Source organism: Rhinopithecus roxellana, chromosome 19, assembly GCF_007565055.1.
Source record: "Rhinopithecus roxellana isolate Shanxi Qingling chromosome 19, ASM756505v1, whole genome shotgun sequence".
NCBI classification, from domain to species: Eukaryota; Metazoa; Chordata; class Mammalia; order Primates; family Cercopithecidae; genus Rhinopithecus; species Rhinopithecus roxellana.
The window spans coordinates 5279412-5304387 of record NC_044567.1 but is presented as its reverse complement, the minus strand read 5'-3'; the positions used below and the strand labels follow the sequence as shown (position 1 = coordinate 5304387).

Here is a 24976-nt window from a genome sequence, read left to right as displayed (position 1 = left end):
TACAGAGACTGTGTTGGCATGTTAATGCTGAGATATCCACCTAGCCTAGATGAACTCTAATAACTAATCTAGCTTAAAAAATTTTTACATAACATTTGCCTTCAGGTGAATAATATGTCTGTGTTCATAAAAAGGAAAATATCAAAGGCATGATAGCTGAGTTTTTCCAAGGAGGTTTTAAATGTTTTTGTAGAAACCATCTCATTTTTAAATGAGTATCAAATTCTAGAATTTGACCCTGATTCTGTACAAGATAAACTGTGGTGGCCCCACAGTGTGGACTTTTAAACTGCTATGGTGCAATCAGATAACCTCTCCATGCTTCATTGTTCTCATCTGTAAAGTGAAGGCTAGATTTAATGATTTTAAGTGTCCTTCCAGCTATAAAATTCAGTGAGTATATGGACCACAGTCACACAGTCACTCAGCTATCAGTTATTCACTAATCAGATAATGGTGTCTCAGTGGTCGAAGAGTAGCTGTTAACCTGAAGCAAGCAAAAAAATAAAACAAAATTAGGTTTTTAAGCGTCAACAGTGACAAAAATGACAGAACAAGGGCCAAAGAGACAACAGTTTAGAATACAGTAATCAGCTGGAGTTCTTTGTACATAACCAGTACCTTGTTTTCTCCAATACACAAGTTTGGAACCAAAAGGCGTCTCTGACTTTCCTCTTGATTCTGTGCTCCCAGCCAGTCTCTAAGTCTGTTATCTAATCTCTTGTCTCTTCTCTTGCTCTCAAGTAGCTTCCTAATCTATCTCCCCACTTTTCTTCCTCCCATCCATGCTATACATCTCTGCTGGATTCGATGTGGACATCATTCTTTATCCTTAAAGACAAGAAAACAAACAAACCTTTCAATGACTCCTTTTTATTTACAGGGAAAAAAAAAACTCTCTAACTCTGACCTGTTATTTAGTGTCTTTATTTTGAAATAATGTATTTGGCTGGCATTTCTCCTTTATTAGTTCATCGAATTATAGTTCGTTGCCTATTACATGCAGGAAGTATGGGGATTGTGTAGACATACTAGTGAGATTTGCTGGTGAAAAAACAGTCCTCACGCTAGAAAGTAGGGGAAGGAATATTAGAATGTGGGTTTCCAGTGTTGCAATCAGGAAGCTGATCACTCACTGGTCAAAAATAGTTCTTAGGTTTCTTAATGTTTATACCCAGAGTGGGTGTTTCATTGACCATAGCAATGATTCCATGTAGCAAAAGTGTTATAGGAGACTCTAGTGGTAAATAGTACTTTAATTTCTTTTCAAAATTTAATTTCTTTTTTGCTGTCCAGGAATGGACTCTAAAAATTGTGGTGGGGAAGCAGGTGATGAGTTATACTGTCAATCTCAGATAATGTTGTTTATTTAATAAAAGTTTGATTGTGACCATTGTATTTAGTAAGTAGGTGAACATTGTATTATCTACCTAGATGTGCTTGTACATATAGACTCAAGACCACTGAAATACTACATTCCCTAAAAGAACCCAGGACCTTCTTGTGGTGTGTTCTTCTATTACATAATTGAGTTATATGCCTATTGTGTGTTGTTACAATAGTATTTATTTGCCATATTAGATTGTCATCTCATTATATACAAAGAGCTCATATTTTGGACTAGATTATAAGTTTCTTGTAGGTAGGCATTAGGTCTTGTACTTTTGGTGAGATTAAGGAACTGGGACTGGAAGGATCACCAACTGTCCCACCAAGGACCTTCTTTTTGCTGCCCAATTGTTTCTAAGGCTGGTACCTGGACCCCTGGGTCCCAGGCCTTGGATGCCTCCACTGGGGACTTCCACCAGATGGTGCTCTTTTCCCATTTCTCTTGTGGGGTGTCACTGGCCATGTTACTCTTTGCCACTTGTCCATACCTTCTGCAAGGTAGTAGATGGGACACTTTCAGAAGATAATTTGAAAACAATATGAATCTTTCCAAGCGAGAAAAGAAATTATAGGAAATATTTAGTGTACAGACTCTTAGCAGTGCTCAGCAAAGCCATTTCCTTGGACATAAATAAACTTCTACCATGTGGCTCACTATTCAAGGTCAGTTGCAAGGGGTTTTCCTAGCCTTAACAACTTGCATGGAATCCGTGCTCAACTAGGTGTCCATCTGAATCCTAAGATTCCATTTTCTTTTTTTTTTTTTTTTTTTTTTTTTTGAGACGGAGTCTTGCTTTGTCGCCCGGGCTAGAGTGCAGTGGCCGGATCTCAGCTCACTGCAAGCTCCGCCTCCCGGGTTTCCGCCATTCTCCTGCCTCAGCCTCCGGAGTAGCTGGGACTACAGGCGCCCGCCACCTCGCCCGGCTAGTTTTTTTTTGTATTTTTAGTAGAGACGAGGTTTCACCGTGTTAGCCAGGATGGTCTCGATCTCCTGACCTCGTGATCCGCCCGTCTCGGCCTCCCAAAGTGCTGGGATTACAGGCTTGAGCCACCGCGCCCGGCCAAGATTCCATTTTCAATGCCAGGATAACTCTTCAGTGTTAGCCTTTACAGTCTGTTTGGAGGCAGCCATTATCAGAGAACAGAGATGTTCAAGAGAGAGATAGAAGTCTTTGGACACTGAGTATTGCAGACAGCCTATGCATTCAGAAGGCATTGCTATTTTAGTACAAAAAGGAAGTTCAAGCTGAGTGCAGTAACTTACACCTGTAATCTCAGCACTTTGGGAGGCCAAGGCAGGCAGATTGCTTGAGTCCAGGAGTTCAAGACCAGTCTGGACAACATGGTGAAACCCTGTCTCTACAAAAAATACAAAAATTAGCCAGGCATGGTGGAGCATGCCTGTAGTCCCAGATACTGGAGAGGCCAAGGTAGAACGATGGCTTGACGCTGGGAGGCAGAGGTTGCAGTGAGCTGAGATTGTGCCACTATGCTCCAGTGTGGGCAGCAGAGCAAGACCCTGTCTCAAAAACAACAAAAAAGAAGAAGTTCAAATTTGGATGTCCTTAAGTCATTAAGAAGAGATTTGATTTTGTTCAGCAGGGGTTTACCAAAGCAGAGAGTATATGATGTATTTTAAATTTCCATAAGTCACAGGTAAAATAACACTTTTAATACTTCAGTTGCAAAAAAATAATTCATCTAGATGTTCTAGATTTATAACATCACAGATGTTGGCCTTTCTGGATAGCTAGTTTTATAATGCCATTACAACTCTATTCATCTAATTCAGTGGGTCATATCATTTTTGGTGGGTGCGGGGCGGAGGTGAGTTATTGACACTAATGAAGTCTATGGACTCTTCTCCAAGAGAAAAGAAAACAAATATTACATTTCACCCACAATTTTAGGGAGTTTAGGAAATCCCCTGAAGCCCAAACTATGGACTCCAGGTTAAAGACCTCTGTCTAACCACTCCCTAATACTCATATTAGAGTTGATTCATGCCTATAGGCTATCTAACAAAGCAATTGTATCTTCTCTTAAGTACTAGATTTATTTTTTATTTTATAGCCAGTAGGAAAGCAGTTAATATGGAATTTAAGAGCTTGGACTCCTGGAACCAAGTAGACCTGTGATATGGTTTGGCTCTGTGTCCCCATCCAAATCTCATCTTGAATTATAGCCCCCACATGTCGAGGGAGGGACCTGGTGGGAGGTGATTGGATCGTGGGAGCAGATTTGCCCCTTGCTGCTCTCATGATAGTGAGTGAGTTCTCACAAGATCTGGTTGTTTGATTAAGTGTCTAGCGCTTCCCCGTTCTCTCACACTCTCTCCTTCCACCTTGTGAAGAAGGTGCTTGCTTTCCTGCCACCTTCCACCATGGTTGTGAGTTTCGTGAAGCCTCCGCAGCCATGTGGAACTGTGAGTCAATTAAACCTCTTTTATTTATAAATTACCCGGTCTCAGGTAGCATCTTTATAGCAGTGTGAAATATAACCTGGATACAAATCTTGGTTCTGCCACTTAGTAGCTATGTGATCTTGGCCAAGTTGTTTGACCTTCCTGAGTTTGAGTTTCCTCATCTGTGACATGGGGTAATAATAGTAGTCCTGGGCTGTGTATAGTGGCTCATGCCATAATCCCAGTGCTTTGGGAGGTCAAAGCAGGAGGATCACTTGAGGCCAGAAGTTTGAGACCAGCCTGGGCAACATAGTGAGAATTCGTATCTACTAAAATAAAAAATAAGGGAAATAGGCCAGGTGTGGTGGTGCACACCTATAGTCCCAGCTACTTGGGAGGCTGAGGCAGGAAGATTGCTTGAGCCCAGGAGTTCAAGTTTATAATAAGCTATGATTGCAGCACTGCATTCCAGCCTGGATGACAGAACACAACCTTGTCTTAAAAATAAAAAAAAAGTACTGACTTCCTAGGGTTGTTATGAATATTAAATAAAATAATACATGTGCTAGGCATGGTGGCTCATCCCTGTAATCCCAGCACTTTGGGAGGCCAAGGCGGGCGGATCATCTGAGGTCGGGAGTTCGAGACCAGCCTGACCAACAGAGAGAAACACCTCTCTACTAAAAAGACAAAATTAGCTGGGCGTGGTGGCGCATGCCTGTAATCCCAGCTACTCAGCAGGCTGAGGCAGGAGAATCCCTTGAACCTGGGAGGCAGGGTTGCAGTGAGCCAAGACAGCACCATTACACTCCAGCCTGGGTAACAAGAGCAAAACTCTGTCTCAAAAATAAATAAATAAATAAATAAAATAATACATGTAAAACATATACCTAGCACAGAGTTGGATGTGGTGGCTCAACCATGTAATCCCAGCACTTTGGGGAGGCTGAGGTGGGTAAATCACTTGAGGCCAGGTGTTCAAGACCAACCTTGCCAACATGGGAAAACCCCATCTCTACTAAAAAGAAAAAAATTAACTGGGTGTGGTGGCGCACGCTTGTAATCCCAGCTACTCAGGAGGCTGAGGCACGAGAATTGCATGAACCCAGGAGACAGAGGTTGCAGTGAGCCGAGATTGTGCCACTGCACTCCAGGCTGGGTGACAGAGTGAGACTCTGTCTCAAAAATGTATATATGATGTATATGTATATGTGTATATCTAGCACAATGCCTAACATATAAATGCTAATAAATGTTAATCATTTTATTATAGTTGGGAAATAGAATTATTTTTCCTTTCTTTTTTTTTTTTTTTTTTGAGACAGGGTCTTGCTGTTTCACCCAGGCTGGAGTTGCGGTGGTGCGATCATGGCTCACTGCTGCCTCAACCTCACGGGCTCAAGGGATTCTCCCATTTCAGCCTCCCAAGTAGCTGGGACTACAGGCATGCACCACCATGCCTGGCTTTTTTTTTTTTTTTTTTTTTTTTGAGACAGGGTTTTGCCATGTTACCCATGGCTGGTCTCGAGATCCTGGGTCCAAGCAACCTACCTGCCTTGGCCTCCCAGAGTGCTGGGATTACAGGCATGAGCCACCTCACCTGACCAGTATTTCTAATAATATGAGAACAGCTACAGTTGTTTGTCTGACCTGTTTCATCAGGATCTATCTAATTAGCTGACTGAGGGGGATAAAGCTCTGAGTACTTTGATCTCAGTAACCATGTTCATTGGTTAGCTCCATGGCCAAGAATCTGATATTCTCTGCCTTGCAATCTGTTGATTTAGATTCAGTAGCCCTATTTTCAGCAGAAACCCGATGATGTTTTCTGTGAATTGTTTGTTTATTTTTTACTCTTTCAACTTTTAGTTTACACTTGGGGTACATGTGCAGGTTTGTTTCAGGGTATATAGTGTGATGCTGAAGCTTGGGATACAAATGATCCCATCACCCAAATAGTGATCACAGTACCCAATAGTTTTTCAACTCCTACCCCTCTTTCTCTTTTCCCACCTCTTTTAGTCCCTAGTGTCTATTGCTCATACCTTTATGTTCATAAGTACCTAATGTTTAGCTCCCACTTTTAAGTGAAAACATGCAGTATTTGGTTTTCTGTTTCTGCATTAATTTGCTTAGGATAATGGCCTCCAGCTGCATCCATGTTGCTGAAAAAGACATGATTTCATTCTTTATTATGGCTGCATCATAGTCCATGATGTATATATACCACATTTTAAAAAATCTAATCCACTGCTGATAGACACATAGATTGATTCTATGTCTTTGCTATTGTGAATAGTGCTGTGATGAACCTACAAAGTGCATATGTCTTTTTGGTAGAAGGATTTATTTTCTTTTGGATATATACCCAGTAATGGGATTGCTAGGTTGAATGGTAGTTCTGTTTTAAGTTCTTTGACAAATCTCCAAACTGCTTTCCACAGCAGCTAAACTAATTTACATTCCCACCAACAATGTATAAGTGTTCCTTTTTCTCCACAGCCTCACCAGCACCTGTTGTTTCTTGACTTTTTAATAATAACCATTCTGGCTAGGTGTGATGGCTCACACTTGTAATCCCAGCACTTTGGGTGACTGAGGCGAGCTTGAGCTCAGGAGTTTGAGACCAGCCTGGGCAACATTGAGAAACTTTGTCTCTACAAAAAATACAATAATTAGCCAGGTGTGGTGGCAGGTGCTGCTCCCAGCTACTGGGAGGCTGAGGTGGGGAGGATCGCCTGAGTCCAGGAGGTTGAAGCTGCAGTAAGCCATGATCACACCACAGCACTCCAGCATAGATGACAGGGCGAGACCCTGTTTCAAAAAAATATAATAATAGTGATAGCCATTCTGATTAGTGTGAGATGGTTTTCATTTGCATTTCTCTGATGATTAGTAATGTTGAGCATTTAAAAATATTCATTGGTCACTTGTGTGTCTTCTCTTGAGAAGTGTCTGTTCATGTCTTTTGCAAACTTTTTGATGGCGTTGTTTTTTGCTTGTCCAATTAAGTTCTTTATAGACTCTATGAATTTGGGGTGGCAACCTAGAACTGTGTGTTCGCAGCATGAAAGATACTAAAATATATTTGTATATGAACCATATCTATTATAATCATCATTTCAACCATAGTACCTGGGCAAAGGGCTTGTCATAGAAAACATCCAATAAATATTGAATTGGTTGGCTGAGTCACTGAATTCTTTTAGAATAGTAAAATATCTTTAGAGAAAGACTCAGTTAATTTTGATGATTGTTTTAATTGTTAGATTATGTTTTCAAGACTTTCCTCCTTAGTTTCTTATTAGAGGTCCTGTTCTGAAATTGGTTGTTGGTGATGGAAACTTATCCACTCCACTTAAAAGCTGTGTAATGATGAGTAAGTTATTTAATCCTTGATGCCTCAGTTTTCTCATTTAGAAAATGGGCATAATAATAGGGTTAGAGTGTGGAGGAAATGGGTTAATGTAAGAAAACTGCTTAGAGCAACGTCCAACAAAATGTTCAATAAATCTTAGCATTGTTATTAGCACTACTATTATTACTACTACAGTGACTGCTGCTTATCAAGATTCCCTCAATACTGTGGGTTCAGTTTATTTGTACCTTTCCCCGAACTAAAATTCATTTTTTATTTTTTACTTTTTTTTTTTTCGAGACATGGTCTCACTCTGTTGCCCAGGCTAGAGTGCAGTGGTGCAATCATGGGTCACTGTAGCCTCAACCTCCCAGGCTCATGCAATCCTCCCATCTCAGCCTCCTCAGCAACTGGGACTACAGGTGCACACCACCACACCCAGCTAATCTTTGTACTTTTTGTAGAGACGGGGTTTTGCCATGTTGTCTAGGCTGGACTCAAACTCCTGGGCTCAGGCAATATACCCACCTTGACCTCTCAGAGTGCTTGGATTATAGGTGTGAGCCACTGCATCTGACCTAAAGTTCAGTTAAAACATCTTTATTTTATTTATTTATATTTATTTATTTATTTTGAGGCAGAGTCTCTCTCTTGCCAAGGCTGGAGTGCATGGCTCAATCTCGGCTCACTGCAACCTCCACCTCCTGAGTTCAAGTGATCCTCCTGCCTCAGACTCCTAAGTAGTTGAGATTACAGGCATGCACCACCATGCCCAGCTAATTTTTTTGTATTTTTAGTACAGACAGGATTTCACCATGTTGGTCAGGCTAATATTGAACTTCTGACCTCCCAAAGTACTGGGATTACAGGCGCAAGTCACCGTGCCCAGCCAAAACATCTTTAATTTGAAAACATGAATAGCATACTCTACAATGTAATACTAAAATTTTAAGACTGTGTTCTGTAGCATAGAGAAAATATTGTGAAATTTTATTCTTCCATTTTCACTATTGGAGGCACAAATGAAGATGGGTTTATTTTTACTGAATGTGAAAATGATCATCATCAATATAGTTGCAACATTCTCTCTCTGCTCATTCTGTACTCATCATTTTTCAGTTCCAAATGTCATTTGCATGGTCCTGATGACACTGAGTATGGATATTGCAGAGGAGTGATAGCTTCCCTTTCCTATTGAAGCTGAAGCTTCAAAGAGAAGATTAAAGAAGTGTTTGTTATCTATCTGCACAGGCCTGATATGAAATTCTCAGAGGCTTTTAGGATAAACACAACTCTGTATGTGTGCATTTGTGTACTTTTTCTTCTGTATACTTCTATTGTGGTCTTTGTATTTTGGTTTAAAATTTCTAATTTCAGACTTGTTGGATTCTCTGGCTAAAGGAGAATTGTTTTCAGAAAAACAGTAAGAATTGGAAGATGTTGGCAGGATATTACTAAATCCCTCCTGAAGAGTATAGAATTCTCTATTGTGGAATTATATTTCTAGAGAACATGAAGAAGGCCACCCATGGAATATCTTTAACAAGACAAGACCAAGATCTTGAAGGTGTCCAGCAGAGACTAATCTGTGGTGGCCTCCAGTGAGTGATGCAATTGCTCACCTTTTGGGATTTCCTTTTAGAAGTGTTCTTTGTGAGCTTTGGAATAGAGGTGTGGCTTTTTTAAAAAACAAACTCCCTGTAGGGTTAATCCATAAATAATATTTAGAGAAAGAATAGAGGGAGAAAAGTTAGGATAGCAAGATACCTTCTTAAAAAGAAGGGAACTAACATTCCACTTCATACTGTTCCACATCAAGTTCTACATATAATTTTTAGTGTCAGAATTTTCTTTTCTTTTCTTTTCTTTTCTTTTCTTTTTTTTTTTTTTTTTTTTTGACAGGATCTCGTTCTGTTACCCAAGCTGGAGTCCAGTGGCGTGATCACAGCCAACTACAACCTCAACCTCCCAGGTTCAAGCGATCCTCCCACCTCAGCCTCCCCAGTAGCTAGGACTAGCATGTGCCACCACGCCCAGCTAATTTTTGTACCTTTTGTAGAGATGGGGTTTCTCCATGTTTCCCAAGCTTGTCTTGAACTCCTGGGCTTGAGCAATCCTCCTGTCTTGGCCTCCCAAAATGCTGGGATTACAGGTGTGAGCCACCACACCCAACCTCAGATTTTTTTAAATTGACAAATGCAGTGGAATATATTTAAAATGCACAGTATGATTATATATATATATACACACACACACACACACACACACATGGTGAAATGATTACCTTAGTCATATTAATTAGTACATTCATCACCTTACATGGCTTACATGATTACCTTTTTTTTTTTTTTGGTGAAAATGCTTAAAATCTATTCTCTTACCAAATTTCAAGTATGTAACACAGTATTATTAACTATAGTCACCATGCTGTACATTAGATCCTTAGAACTTATTCATCTTATGATCAAAAGTTTGACAGAAATATTTAATTACAGTATTACCAGGAATAAAGCAGGTTCTGCTATTTAACATCAACTAGATGGACCTGCTACTTTATTTGATACTGTTGAGTTCTTAAGATATAACTACTATTGGCAGAAGCAATACTCTTAGTATTATGACTTATAAGATCATATTTCTTCTTGACTAACAAGAGAAACCAGGAAGCCAGGGCACTGTAGATAGAGAAAAGGACTGAAAATGTGTATTAGTTGGAGTGGGCATCATGGGACAGGGAGGCACAGAAGAGGCTGAGATCATCAATAACATACTTTGCCTATTTAACAATTTACCTAGAGCACCTTTTAACTGCCACTGCATGAGTAGGGTTTTTTCTGGGCCAATAAATGAGAACAACATTGGTTAGCACAGTTCCTGCTGTTGCCATCATCAGTATTTTGGAAAGAAGAGAGAGAGAGAGTGTGTACATACACATGTGCACATACATGTATGCACATACTCGAACCTTAATTTCTATTTATATTAAATTAGAAGTTGGGTAATGATAGGAATTGGAGGTTAGGGAAGTGCCTCAAGAGAAGATGGAAAATAGCAAGAGCAGATAGAAAACTGCTCAGCCATTTGATGATTTGCTTGATTAGCTATGTTTTACAGAAAGGAGTTTTATGGAAAACTCTTCATGGTGGCCAGGTACGGTGGAAAGCTGCACTGTCTGCTAGGTGGAGATTGACCCATCATACTATTATTTCACAACGTATTTAAGTTTCATCCAGTTTCAGCTTACATATGCCCCTGCATTGATATGGACACTCCTTCTTCCCAGCTTTTGAAGCTTTCCACTTCCCGCCCCGTCCTCTGCCCCTTCCTCTCCTCTTTGCTACTGCAGATGTCAAAGCTGTCCTGGAATTTCCTCACCCTCTAACCCAAGTATCTTACATTTCTCTTCACCTGACTGCCAGCCCAGAACTGTTCTGGAAAAGGAAAGGAACAAGAAAGGACAAATTGTCAGGTTTCTTCTCCACTTTCTTATGTCTGATAATGTTCCCCAAATTCAACTGTGAATTATGGCAACACTCTTACTCTCCACTGACCTCTTCTGTCTTCATTTTCTGAAAATTTATCACACAGTAAAGAAATAACCAATATACTCACTGGGCTGATACTCTGCCCTGAAGAAGCCAAGCCTAATTTTAGTAATGTATGTATTAGAAGACACACCATTATCACCTATCTCCTTTTCTGCATCATTTTTTGTGGTTTGTGGACCTTTTAAACTGCAAATTCCAACCCGCCTTTTTTTTTTTTTTTTTTTTTGTTCTGTTTTGTTTTGTTTTTGGCTTTTAGCAGGGTGAAGCCATGATTTTTAGTTTCTACCTCTAGTGATAAGTGGAAAAGAGGGATGAAGAAGGGGCTTTACTGGCCCATCAGAAACAGAAACTAAGAAACCATGACTGTATTCTCTCTCTTGGGCACCACTGCAAAAGAATTCTATAAAAAACTGTAGACTCCCTCCCTAGGTTAAAAAAAAAAAAAAGCTCCGACGCACATATACACTCCTGAGAGGTCAAAATGAGGATAGAAAAGCATCCCTTATATTTGGTGGCATGAAGGTTATTGTGTCTGTAGCAACAGTTAATGTGCAGTGGCTCTGAGCCTGACTGGGGGATGTTGAGGGAATACAATGAGCCAAGTGTAGACAGTGCTTTTGAAAATGTCACTGTGACATGAAGGGAAACAGGACAGCAGGTGGAGGGATGTGAAGGGGTGAGGGAGGATTTGCTTTATTTTTATATGAGCATAAACGCTGATGGAAAGGGCCAAACTGGAGGAAGAGGTTGAATACAGACAAGAGAAAAATTGATAAAGAATAACGTAAAGTTCCTGTGAAGGTAGGAGGAAATGGGATCCAAAATACAGTAGACTTTCTTGGGTAATCATCATATATAACATTGTTTTTGTGGGGAAAGAAATGCAATTTAGTTTCCAAATAAGAGACTTACAAATGATCCTTTCCACCATTGCTATTTTGTTAGTTTAAGACTTCAAGGGTTGCTGGATGCAGTGGCTCATCCCTGTAATCCCAACACTTTGGGATGCCAAAGTGGGAGGATTGCTTAAGCCCCAGCCTGGGCAACAAAGTGAGACCCCATTGCTACCAAAAAAAAAAAAGACAAAAAACAGTAATTGCTTTTCACTCTCTCATTGCAAGGTCATTGAGAACTAGTAGTAATGTGTGTAAGCATCTAGATGTGGTGGCACATGCCTGTGGCCCCAGCTACATGGGAGGCTGAGGCAGGAGGATCTCTTGGGCCCAGCAGGTCAAGGCTGCAGTGAGTGATGTTCATGCCATTGCATTCCAGCTTGGGTGATAGAGCAAGACCCAGTCTCAGGAAAAAAAAAAAAAAAGACTTCAAGGGTTGTCAGTTTTGCCAATTATATCCTAAAATAATAGAGGAGATAGGATGGTACAATGAACTGCAAGAGCCCCATTCTTGGCTCAGACACTAAAATGTTAGACAACCTTAAGTCAATTGCACTAAAATGTTAGACAACCTTAAGTTAATTGTTCATGTTTCACTGTTGTTGTTTGTTTTATTTTGATTTTTGAGATGGAGTCTTGCTCTGTCACCTAGGCTGGAGTGCAATGGCGTGATCTTGGCTTGCTGCAACCTCCGCCTCCTGGGTTCAAGGGATTCTCCTGCCTCAGCCTCCTGAGTAGCTGCGATTACAGGCGCCTGCCACCACGCCCAGCTAATTTGTGTATTTTTAGTAGAGACAGAGTTTCACCATGTTGGTCAGGCTGGTCTCAAACTCCTGACCTCGTGATCCGCCTGCTTTGGCCTCCCAAAGTGCCACCGCATCAGCCACCGCACCCGGCCCATGTTTCACTTGTAAAATTAAGAATTTAGGCCTAAAAGGCAAAGTCCAGGAGTTCGAGGCTCCAGTGAGCTATGATTGTGTCACTGTACTCCAGCTTGGGTAACAGAGAAAAAAAATTATGCTTATGAGGCATTTGAGGATGTGTTGGTGTTGGTGGTAGGGTTTGACTGTTGTAACAACTGGGAGTGCCTCTGGTGTTTGTTACCTAGGACCAGTGATAGTAATGGTCCTGTAATACACAGGCCAGATTGTCACAACAAAGAACCATCCTGCTGAAAGCCTGTAGAGCTCTTGATGAGAAACCCCAGGCCACCGCTAGGTTCCCTTTTAGGATCTTTCCAGCTCTAAAGTCAAAATTATCTGAGGAATTTCAGTGAATTAAATGCATATTTTAAGCCACTGAGACTCTTTCAAATGTCAGGGACAACCTTTTGTTTTCCTCAAAATTAGTAGTGACTTTGGCTGGTTATAGACTTTAGCAAGCTTCCTGGACCAGGTGCTATAGCTATGGTAGGCCAATCAAAATTGAGAAATACAAGTTTGACTTACTCCCTTTTTTTTCCCCTTGTATTTCAGGTACTATTGGGATTTTCAGCCCCAAGGTGAGTCCTCTTTGACCACGTATGGTTTTATGCTAAAAATGTGTAAATGGGATTGTTTATTTCTGTCTCTTCTCTACAAACTTCTCCACAGAGTGGCATTAGCCATTTCCAAGGAAAGTTAGTGGAGTGTTTAATTAACCTTCACCCTGCTGCGCCCCCCCTGCCCTGCTTTTTAGCAACAAAAGGCTCTATGCTTCTTCCTTCTGAGCGGATTGTTGCTAGATTATTTTATAAAACCAAGGCTATAATATGCTTTAATTCCTTGAGCTTTGTTAGGTGCCAACAGGATCCAGTAGCATTCAAATAAAATGGTAGCCGAGTCCATAATAAAAACCTTGGGAGGGTTCCAACTCAGCTAATCCTTCATTTGCTCCAGAAATAAATTCCAGTATGTTACCTCCTCGATCACAGTGCCCTTCCACACAACCTGCCTGTCTGGCAGCAGAGAAATGTCAGAAATGGAGCAGTGTTGAAATTCCCACTAGAACAGTGTTATCACATTTTAATATGAGCCTCGCTGCAGCCTCAGTGCTTCTAATTGCTTTCAAACCATTGTTTTCCTGCTTTTGCTTGATGAACCCAGCATCTGGCATGATTCTAAAAAGTACTACAGACAGCTGTGTGCAAAATTAAAAAAAAAAAAAAAAAGGCCAGGATGAAAACACATTTTTAAAAGGTTCAGAATTGAAATTTTTTTTGTGAATTCAAACAGTTTGAGGGGATATCTTTTAAAGTATTTGCCTTCCTTCCTTTTAGTACTTGGTTGAGAATGTTGGAAATGTCAACCTGAATATTATCTTAATTTATTGTAAATGGAGGGGCTTTATTTTCTCAGATAATCAGAGTTTTAGATCAAACTTACAAATAGCTTTATGAGCTATTTTGCTCTATAACTTTCTTAAGCAATTGTAAACTTTTTAAGTACTTTTTATTCTCTTAATGTTGTCACTGTATCCAACCTCAGTGAATAGTAATACCTTAAATAAATTAAAATTGTGAGTAGTTATAATAGTTTTATTAAAATTTTTATTTTTCTGTCTCATATTTTTAGTGTATTTCAAGTTTTTATAAAGCTTTCTTTTAAAGCCATATTTAAGAAATAAAAATCATATATTTTCAAAGCTTCTTGACTCTTGTAAGTTAAAGTGGGAGCACTTACACTATTTTACATAATGTGATGTGCTGTTACTATATATCTCACTGTCCTAAAGCATTGATAGCTGAAAACATAGATTGAGCAGTGGATAATTTTATGTAATAATGTAGCGGTTTGCTTTGCAAAATGTGAATTGCACTATTCAGGGGATGGCCCTATAGTTCAGGGTTTAACAGATGCTAACCAAAATCCACAGGGGGAAGAATATGATTGTGAACTGGCAGAAATGAATGAAACTGTGAGGGTAGAATTAATTACCTAAAGGAGAAATAAAGAATTAGTGTCAGAGATGTGGTATAGGAATAAGTTGAGAAGAGAAAATAATTTTGGAACTTAACACAAGAGACTATATGGGACTAAAAAAGACAAAGGGAACATCTTACCAGATTCTTGACATGGTGGCATTGCAGTCATCTTTCAACATAAAGCAGCTTCTACCCATCCTTTCTCTCTTGGAGAGAGGACAGAGGTAGAGCAGCCAAGGAGACAAGTGAAAATAGTTTATTTAGAACAGAAAACTGTATTTGCTTCTTGACAGCGATTAAATATATGTGGCAAAATCTTAGTGCATTTGGAAGTAAATGTAAGGAAAGATGATACAGAAAAACTCATGCCCTAGCCCCCAGTCTCATGCCTTCTCACATATTTTCAGGGGTGGGGGGCATTAGTGAGAGGTAAAAGTATCTTTTACTTTGCCCTTTTGATCAGACCTTAGCTGATTACGTGCTTCAGAAGCTGGTGGGATGGGTAGGAGCAGTAACTGGTCTAGATAAGGTACAACAGGACAATTTAAGATTATGAAAAGATTAGAAATATGTAAGAAAGAGAACAACTAGCAGAAGAATCTTTAAAGCCCTTGAAAACTGGGTGGTGTTGGGATGGGAGTGAGAAAGAACAGAAATGATGGCCCCAAACTTTCTGAGCATTTTTATCTGTGACAGGACCCTCTGTACAAGAAGATGATGGGATGATGAATTTTATTAACTCTGCATCTGCCTAAATACGCACTTGAGTTCTTTAAGATATTTGAACTAAACCGGGTCTGATGCCTGGAAGGAAAATAGTCTTTCATTATAAAAGATGCATTATTTGTATATCATTTTAGTAGCACACATTTTAAAAATAGTAGCCTTGGCCGGGTGAGGTGTCTTATGCTTGTAATCCCAGTACTTTGGGAGGCTGAGGCAGGCAGGTGGATCACCTGAGATCAGGAGTTCGAGACCAACCTGTCCAACATTTACTAAATACAAAAAATTAGCTGAGAGTGGTGGTACATGCCTGTAGTCCCAGCTACTTGGAAGGCTGAGGCAGGAGAATTACTTGAACCTGGGAGGTGGAGGTTGCAGTGAGCCGAGACTGTGCCATTGCACTCAAGCCTTGACAACATGAGCAAAACTCATGTCTCAAAAAAAAAAAAAAAAAGCAGCCTTATCAAGATATAATTCTCATACCATAAAATTTACCCTTTTAAAGGGTACAAGTTAGATGGTGTATATATAGTATAGTATAGTACAGTACAGTATAAGTTGTGCAACCATCACCACTATCTAATTTCAGAAAGTTTCATACAATAAGAAACCCTGTATGGATTCTAGAGCCCATTATCTCCAGAGGTAGAGAGCCCGTACTCTTCGTGACTGTTTTTCACTGTCTCATTGCAAGGTTGTTGAGGATTAGTAGTAATGTGTGTAAGCATCTAGCTTAGGACCTGGACATAGTTAAAAAAAAAAAAAAAAAGCCAGTAGTTTCTATTTATCATAATGGTACATTAATGGTAATTCTTTTTCTCACATTTCCACCTAGGTTTTCTTATTGGTCCACTGTCAACTTCCTGAGTGATATTTATTTTAAAAAGGAAACAGGGAAAATAAAACATGATCCAAATAATATATTACTTTAATGTAGAGGGGATATAAATGGAAGGGCACTTTTAATGAGCTTAAACATAATTGGAGAACATGAAAAAGGCTTTTTGTTTTTACTTGACAATAAGACATAATATTGCTTTGATAATTCATGTCCTGCTTACTCAAAAAATTTTTCTATTTAATTTTTTACTTAAAGTTACGAAGAAAAGCCAGTGGAGTTTTTGCCATGGAATTTTTATAATTTCAGTAATCAATATCTAAAAGGTGATATCAATAAGGCAGTATTAATTTTGCCCTTCGATTTGATGACACTGTTACTTAAAGTTATTAAGCAAACTGATTTCCTTCATTTTGCTTCAGTTTCCCCTTTTATAAAATGAGCTAGTGACAATTTTTAATCAAAAATTTGATTATAAGGTATAATGTTTATAATTCAAAATTTATTGCTACAAAAAAACTTCATGAATATTAGATTGAATTTCCCACCATAGGCCCAGAATCTAAAACAAATGACATAATATTTAAGTAAAAATCTAGCAAAGACCATGGGAATATTATATATAATAATATCTCTTTTTTTTTTCTGTCCAGTGGTCACTCACATTACGTTTGTGATAGTGGTAAACATGGGTCAGTGGAATCTCTTGCCAACTTAAAGATTCTTTGAGTATCTCTATGAGTGGTGTAAAGGGTTTCTGAGAAAATTATTCAGTATATTTCAATACGAAAAAATTCTACTTTGCGAAGCTTAAAAATCTCGTTTTGAAATGGCAAGCCTATATTAATGTCAAAGTAAATCAATGCCTAATAATATAGCCTGGCAGACCAGGTACGGTGGCTCATGCCTGTAGTCCCAGCACTTTGGCAGGCTGAGGGCAGGTATATCACTTGAGCCCAGGAGTTTGAGATCAATCTGGGCAACATGGTGAGACCCTGTATCTACAAAAAAACAAAATTAGCTGGGCGTGGTGGCACAGGCCTGTGGTCCTAGCCGCTTGGGAGGCTGAGGTGGGAGGATCACTTGAGCCTGGCAGGTTGAGACTGCTGTGAGCCAAGATCGTGCCACTGCACTTCAGCCTAGGAGACAGAGCGAGATCTTGTCTCAAAACACACAAACAAAGAAATAAACAAATAAAAATATAGCTTGGTAAAAACAAATAGTGCTAAGTGAATAAGGACATTATAAAGCCATGTTAACTGTAAATTAAAGGATTTAAGAGGTTTACCAACGAATGTATAAACTTTATGTGCATTATGAGTCAAGCAAACTATTTTTAAAAATGACATCTATGAGAGCATTAGAAATATGAACACTGACTGGTTATTTTACATTATTAGGAAACTACTGATTTTTTTTTTAGGTGTGGCAGTGGTATTATGGTTAATTTTTTTAAAAAGAGTTCTTTATTTTAGAGGTTAATTTTTTTAAAAAGAGTTCTTGATTTTAGAGAGAGGTGTGCTATGATATTTAAAGATATAATGTCTGACAAATAATATGGGAGAGGAGGAAGAAACAGGGTAAGTATAGATGAGACAAGATCGACCATAAATTGACACTTGTTGAAGTTGGATGATGTATATAACGGAGTTTGTTACACTGTTTTGTCTACTTCAATACATGTGTAAACTTCTCCATAATGCAAAGGTAAAAGAAAAAGGTTGAGATTGACTAAAAATGTAACATTATTCTTTTATCTCTGTCATGAGACCTAGTATGTTAATGCATACATTGCTTTCTGCATCTGGATATAAAGTACATAGAATAGTGAACTGATTTTTTAAATTGTTGTTCAAGTTAATGTTTTATGATAAAAAGAGCCTAAGCTTTGAAATCAGACCTGAATTAGAATCCCAGCTCCTCTGCTTAGAAACTTTGTTAGCTACTGCAAATTACATAACTTCTTGAAGCTTCAGTTTCCTTATGTATAAAATCTCACTAATAATATCTACTTCACAGTTATTATGAGATGTAATGAGTTTTAATGAGATTATGACTCATGAGGAGTGCTTGCCACATGGTGGGCACTTACTAAAGTGGTAACAAGTATTATTATGTCTCAAAGTAGGGCGAGGCAAGTACATACATGTATGAAACTTTGATAATAAAAATTTCACTTATCTTTTCATAAAATTAATTCATTCATTATAGCTGAACCCTGGTGTAGGGCCATGAAACTTACCATGTATAGATTTGTAAGGTTTGTATTTATAGAGAGCATTTTTATTGGTGGTAGCCACTTCAGAGGCTAGATTAACAAGCTTTTTGCTATATGGTGTCTGAGACATGTTGAATGGAAGCACAAATGTTGCTTAACTTCTTGTCCCTTGTGGTCACATACTTGAAGCATGTAGTTATGACAACTACAAGAAGCAAAACATTAAAGCAGCAAAGAAACACCATCTTTACACTTTAAAAAAAAGAGGAAGGAAATTTCCTTTGAAGTTGAAGAGAAGTGTTTTTGAATTAATGGAGTGTACAGTGATTTTACTAAGTTTTATTTATGAAAATACTCTTTGCATTCATGCCAAAAGGTTTCAGCACAGTCATAAGTAGGATTTATACAAAGAAACACAGCCCAAATTTATGACGTGTTTGCAAATGTAAGAAAAAGTCTAAATTTACAATATTTATAATTTATTGTTAAGTATCTTTCCACCACTATTCCCTGGAATGCTGATATTTTATAAACACAAGCATTGGTTTCGAACCTAGACTATCTCAACCTATGCTACTTTTTTAAAAAAGAAATCTTCCAGCATGTTTTCCATGTCTTTTGGGGATTTAATAGGGGGGAAATGAACCCAGGCTGAATACTCCTGCCTTTGGCTTTGGCCCAACCTTCTGACATCAGCAGTCTTGACAGCTGCTTTTGTGGCTTGACTTCCTTCGGGCATTTTCCCCCCTTTTCTTATTTGCTACGTTTTATACAAATTTATCTGTAGAAAGTGGATACACACGCAAACTGTTTTTGAAGTTAATTACTAACTTTGATACCTTTTCGAATATTTTACTTCCTATACATCTACTGGTAGGGTGTTCTTTAGTGGAATAATGCATTTTTTAAAAGGGCAGGATAATGCATTTTAAAATTAATGCAGTAGTTGTTTTGCAATGACTGTCAAAGATTTTTTATAACAAAAAGACTCAGTTTTTTCCTTTTTAAAGTTAACATTTTGTAAGATTTTTATGTCCTTTCCAAAAGTCCTTCCTATTCTGTAGTAGATGCTATAAGATTAAAAAAAGAGGCCGGGCGCAGTGGCTCAAGCCTGTAATCCCAGCACTTTGGGAGGCCGAGGTGGGCGGATCACGAGGTCAGGAGATCGAGACCATCCTGGCTAACACGGTGAAACCCCGTCTCTACTAAAAATACAAAAAAACTAGCCGGGCGAGGTGGCGGGCACCTGTAGTCCCAGCTACTCGGGAGGCTGAGGCAGGAGAATGGCGTAAACCCAGGAGGCGGAGCTTGCAGTGAGCCGAGATCACGCCACTGCACTCCAGCCTGGGTGACAGAGCAAGACTCCGTCTCAAAAAATAAAAAAATAAAAAAAATAAAAAGATTTAAAAAAGAACTAAATTTTATGCAGGTAAAAGAAATCACCGGAATCAGGTAATGCTGCCTTCTGTATTCCCTACACAATGTACTGTGTACAAGGATGTTCATTATAGCATTGTTTGGAATAGCAAAGCCTAAATGTCCAGGAATAGGGGACTAGTTAAATAAATGTATATCCATTTAATGGAATGCTATATAGAGTTAAAAGAAAATGATACATATATATGTAATATGTATGTAATATGTAATATGGAAGGTTCTCCAAGGAGTATTGTTAAATGAAAAGGGAAATTTGAGCAAACCAGTGTGTATAGTTTGTTTCTCTGTGTGTGTGTGTGTGTGTGTGTGTGTGTGTGTGTGTGTGGCACAACCACACGTGTTTTTATTTGTATATAGAATATTTTTGGAAGGATACATATGAATCTGTTAACAGTGGTAACCATTAACAGTGGTAACCACTGTTGAGGGGGGATATTGGTACGAATGAAAGAGAGAATCTTCTTTGGTACTATTTGAATTTTCACCATGTGCGTGTGTTATTTTTTAATGTTAAAAATTGGTTGAAGTGAAAAATGAGATAAATCTATATTGCTGATATGGAGCAATTGCCAAGATAAATGGTTAGGAAGAAAAGCCGGATACACAACAGAACAAATGTTACATTTGTTTAAAAAGAGGAAAAAAATACATATGCCACACACACAGAGACCCTTGTTATATTAGGTACAAAAATTAATAGAACACCCAAGAAATCTCACAATGGTTGCCTCTGGAGAGAAGGATCAAGAGAAGAGAGGATAGATGAATTTTCATTATATGCCTTCTTGTAACATTTGAAGGTTTTGCTCTGGTCATACTTAACTTTTTTTATTTAATAAAGAAGCTTTCCAAAACAGACAAAAAACCCCAGCATGGTAGTAATCTATTTTTCAGTAGAATCATGATTAACAGTTTCTTATCCATTCAAGTTTTTATCTATTTATTTTATTTGTTCATTTATTTATTTTAGTTTTTGAGACAGAATCTCGCTCTGTCACCTAGGCTGGAGTGCAGTGGCTTGATCTCGACTCACTCACTGCAGCTTCCATCTCCCGGGATCAAGTGATCCTCTCACTTTGGCCTCCCCAGTAGCTGGGACTACAGGCATGAGCCACCATGCCCAGCTAATTTTTGTATTTTTTTGTACAGACAGGGTCTCACCATGTTACCACGCTGGTATCAAACTTTTGGGATCAAGAGATTTGGCTGCCTCAGTCTGCCAAAGTGCTGGAATTACAGGCGTGAGCCACTGCTCCTGGCCTATTTATTTTGAAATGTTAATTAATGAGCAAGGCCCTAATGGTGGTCAAATAGCAGCATTCTCTGTTGTTTAATGTTTGAGAACGTTGGTATATATAGGTGTTTGAATTTACTCATCATTTAAAAGTGAATTTTTTTTATTTTTTATTTTTATTTTTATTTATTTATTTTAGACAGAGTCTCGCTCTGTCACCCAGGCTGGAGTGCAGTGGCATGATCTCAGTTCACTGCAACCCCCACCTCCCGGGTTCAACCAATTCTTGTGCCTCAACCACCCAAGTAGTTGAGATTACAGGGATGTGCCACCATGCCTTACTGATTTTTGTACTTTTAGTAGAGATGGGCGTTTGCCATGTTGGCCAGGCTGGTCTCTTATTCCTGGCCTCAAGTGAAAAAGCGAATTTAAAAATAAGTTATATGGCTAGGCATGGTGGGTCACATCTGTAATCTCAGCACTTTGGGAAGCCGAGGGAGGCTGACTGCTTGAGCCCGGGAGTTCCAGACCAGCCTGGGCAATATAGAGAGACCCCATCTTTACAGAATGATCCAAAATTAGCCAAGCATGGTGGTGTGCACCTGTGGTCCCACCTACTTTGGAGGTTGGGGTGGGAGGATCAGTTGAGCCTGAGAGGTCAAGGCTTCAGGGAGCCACAATTGCACCATTGCACTCTGGCCTGGGTGACAGAGTGAGACCCTGTCTCAAAACAAAAATAATAATAATTTTAAATTAGTATTGTATAATACTCACGGTGACTGATAATGAATACCTTTTCTTACCCGATCTTAGTTTTTTTAGAAGTTCACAGAACTTCAGATTTTCGTCTTCACGTAGATGTCAGGGGAAATCAAGTCACTGAAAATTAATGACTGCTTTAAGTTTATTTGATTAGCCCAGGGGACTCTGGTTGAGGAAAAAAACAACTTATAAATGATTTCTCTTAGAAGGTATTATTCCTGGACCAACACAGAAGATCAGGTGAGGAGTATAGTTTCTGAACATAGAATTTTTACATAAGAATTAGTGTTCATCAGGACTTGTGCCTCTAACAAATTTTCATGTTCTAAACACAAAATATTGAGAGAAAAGTGTAGTTCATTTGAATACAAGCTTTTTTGGTTTTTCTGCTTAAAACTTTTTGGTGAGTAAATAGGTTAAGCCTTCAGACTTGAAACCCAATGAATTTGCTTGATATTTTGAGGCTAAATAATGTAATAGGTGGACCCAATTCTATTAGAAAGCACTTGTTTTTCATTTGGCTTCTCATCAACACATGCTTCTCTCAGAAACTTGTTTATGAAGATGGCTAAGTATCATTAGCACAGGAAAGGGACTGCTAAGTTATAGGCAAGGGGATTTATATGACATGTAAAATAAAGATTGCAATTTCTGCTGACTCTTGTGAGGCAAATAGTGGGAGAACCAATCTTGTGAACGCTATCGATCCTTGTCAGCTGATGTGAATTTAAGACACAGTTTGCCATCCTGGAAAAGTTCTTGATCATGATTAATCTCTAAAAGGTATTTTCCTAAACTTAAAAAGTGATACCACTTACCCTTAAGATTTATGCACTTTACTCGTGTTAGTGATACCTCAATTAAAAAGTAATTTTTTAAAATAAAGAGATACTTTTTCATGTGAAATTTTTTTTCCCAAGGAACCAAATATTGAACTGAATTCTTGACAGTGAGAGGTTTTGGCTGTTGATAGTGGTGTTACACACATGTTGTCGAATACGTGAATGAGAATCCCTCTTTGGAATGGGATGTGGCGTGGGGAGGTTGAATCTTGTCACCATTTACCAGTACGGCTTTAGTGATATTGGAGGTTTATGTTATTGGCAAAGAAAACTTACCCTTTCTTCAGTATGTTAAAAGCTGGCTCACATGTTTAGGCCTGCTAATCTTACCCATAATCCATTCTTTACTATGTATTATTTTATTTTTACTCCTTGGACTTTTGAAAAACACTTCTTATATCTACCTGTAGCCTGTAGAACATGTAGTCTCATTCTTCTTCTTCTTTTTTTTTTTTGGAAACGGAGTCTTGCTGTATCACCCAGGCTGGAGTGCAGTGGTGCGATCTCAGCCTCCTGGGTTTTAGGCAATTCTCTCTGTCTCAGCCTCCTGAGTAGCTGGGATTACAGGCACCCACCACCACACCCAGCCAATTTTTGTATTTTTAGTAGAAATGTAGTTTTGCCATGTTGGCCAGGCTGGTCTTGAACTCCTGACCTCAGGTGATCCACCCGCCTTGGCCTCCCAAAGTACTGCAGTTATAGGCGTGAGTCACCGCACCCAGCCATCTCATTCTTCTTTAATGGAACATATTAGAATCCAACTAGCCTTATAGTTTCTCTCAAGAAGTTTCTTAAGTAGTGTTGGCTTATCAGTTGGGGCATAATAGACCCTAAAATGCATCAGGATTGTAAATGAGTGCTAAGGTCTACTACAACTTGTTTGGGAGAAAGGAAAGGTGGGACAAGAGAGCAAGATGAACCAATAGTAATAAAATTGCTACATTTATGTGACATTATATATTTTTCAAAGGATTTTTCTGCTCTGAGACTTAAAGCATGTTGGTGCCAGAAAGGAAACACATTCTTTAACCAAACCAGGCCAATGCTATATTTAAGTATCCAACAGAATCAAACAGAAGGTGCTGGAAAAAATTCAGTATATTTATTTCACTAAGCCTGAGGTGGCTGTTCTAAATTTTGCAAGCATGAAATTCATACCAGAAAGTGATATTTTGAAAGAATTACTACATTACTTGATAACAAATTTCAACTGTGAATTGGACCACTTCTTTCTTGACCAAATCATTGAACACATTTGGTTTTGTCTGTCAGTTCTACTCTCCAGACCTAATGTGACTACTGCTATTATCACTAATAATCATAATTTATAAATTCACTTTACTGAAGTTAAAATACTAATTGATAGCATATACCATAAAACTAACTCACTGGCTGTCATTCAGTATGCTTTGCCTTTGAGTAATGATCATGATTTATTAAACATGCAGATTTTCAGGCTACATAGTTCAGTGGATTAGAACAAGAGCTTAGTAATCAGACAAGTTGGGCTAAAAGCCTGGCCCTGCCACTTATAAGTCACTTATATGACTTTGGGTAAGTTATTTCATCTTTGTGTCTCAATTTCTTTATCTTCATCTTTGGGTTAATAATACATCTCAGGATTGTTTTGAGGATTAAATGAGATAGTCCAAAAGAGCCTTGACCCAGAGCTTGTACCCAGTAGGAGTTTAGCTAGCTATTATATAATTATTTTTATTATAGCTAACTTTCTCCTATGTGTCAAAAGATACTGAAAATTCAGTTGGATAGCTTTGTAATAAGAATTAAGGACTGAGAATACAGAAAACAAACAAACCAAACAAAACAGAACTATGAGCCAATAATTCCAGATTATGATTGCCTGGTCACCATATGATAAATGCATTCATTTAACAATATATGTATCCATATACTACCAAATATCTAGGTTTATATATTTTGAATTATGTCAAAATCTCATTACTGTTGAAAATATTCTCACTTATCAGGTTCCATTTTAGTACCAGTTGAACAATACCAGTGGTAATGAAATGTGTTAGTGTGAAGCTGGAATGATTGCTGACAGGCTGTAATTTGCTTTATGAAGTGTGGGTTGTCATATATACAATTATCTGGTTTATATTTGTTGCTGTCAGCCCTCCAGTTTGTTAACATCCAGGAGTTATGCCTTTTATGTGAAACCTAAGAAGGGTTAAAAATCTCAACATTTTCTTAGAGGGTGGGAGAGGAGAAGAAAGGTTCACACAGTGGCTACTTTTTTCTCTCTCTTGTTTCTTTTTCTTTTCTTTTCTTTTTTTTTTTTTTTGACTAGGATGATGCTACACACTACAGCTCACCCTACTGGTCAAAATTAAAAACTGCATTACAAAGGACCATTTTCTTGAGGGAAAAAAGAAAAAAAAGAACTTTTCAATTAGCTCCCACTGAC

General features: G+C 38.5%; 1 protein-coding gene across 7 annotated transcripts in view; it reads left to right on the top strand.

Annotated features, from left to right (window-relative positions):
* Positions 1-24976, top strand: part of SKAP1 (src kinase associated phosphoprotein 1) — a 294324-nt gene that overhangs the window by 47811 nt on the left and 221537 nt on the right. For all 7 annotated transcript variants that reach the window (XR_004054889.1, XR_004054888.1, XM_010359237.2 and 4 more), the window contains exon 3: positions 13068-13093. Coding sequence is in view for 5 of the 7 variants with exons in the window: in XM_010359237.2 (XP_010357539.2) it covers positions 13068-13093 (26 nt within the window). In the remaining 2 variants the exon portion in view is untranslated. The remainder of the gene's footprint in view (positions 1-13067; positions 13094-24976) is intronic.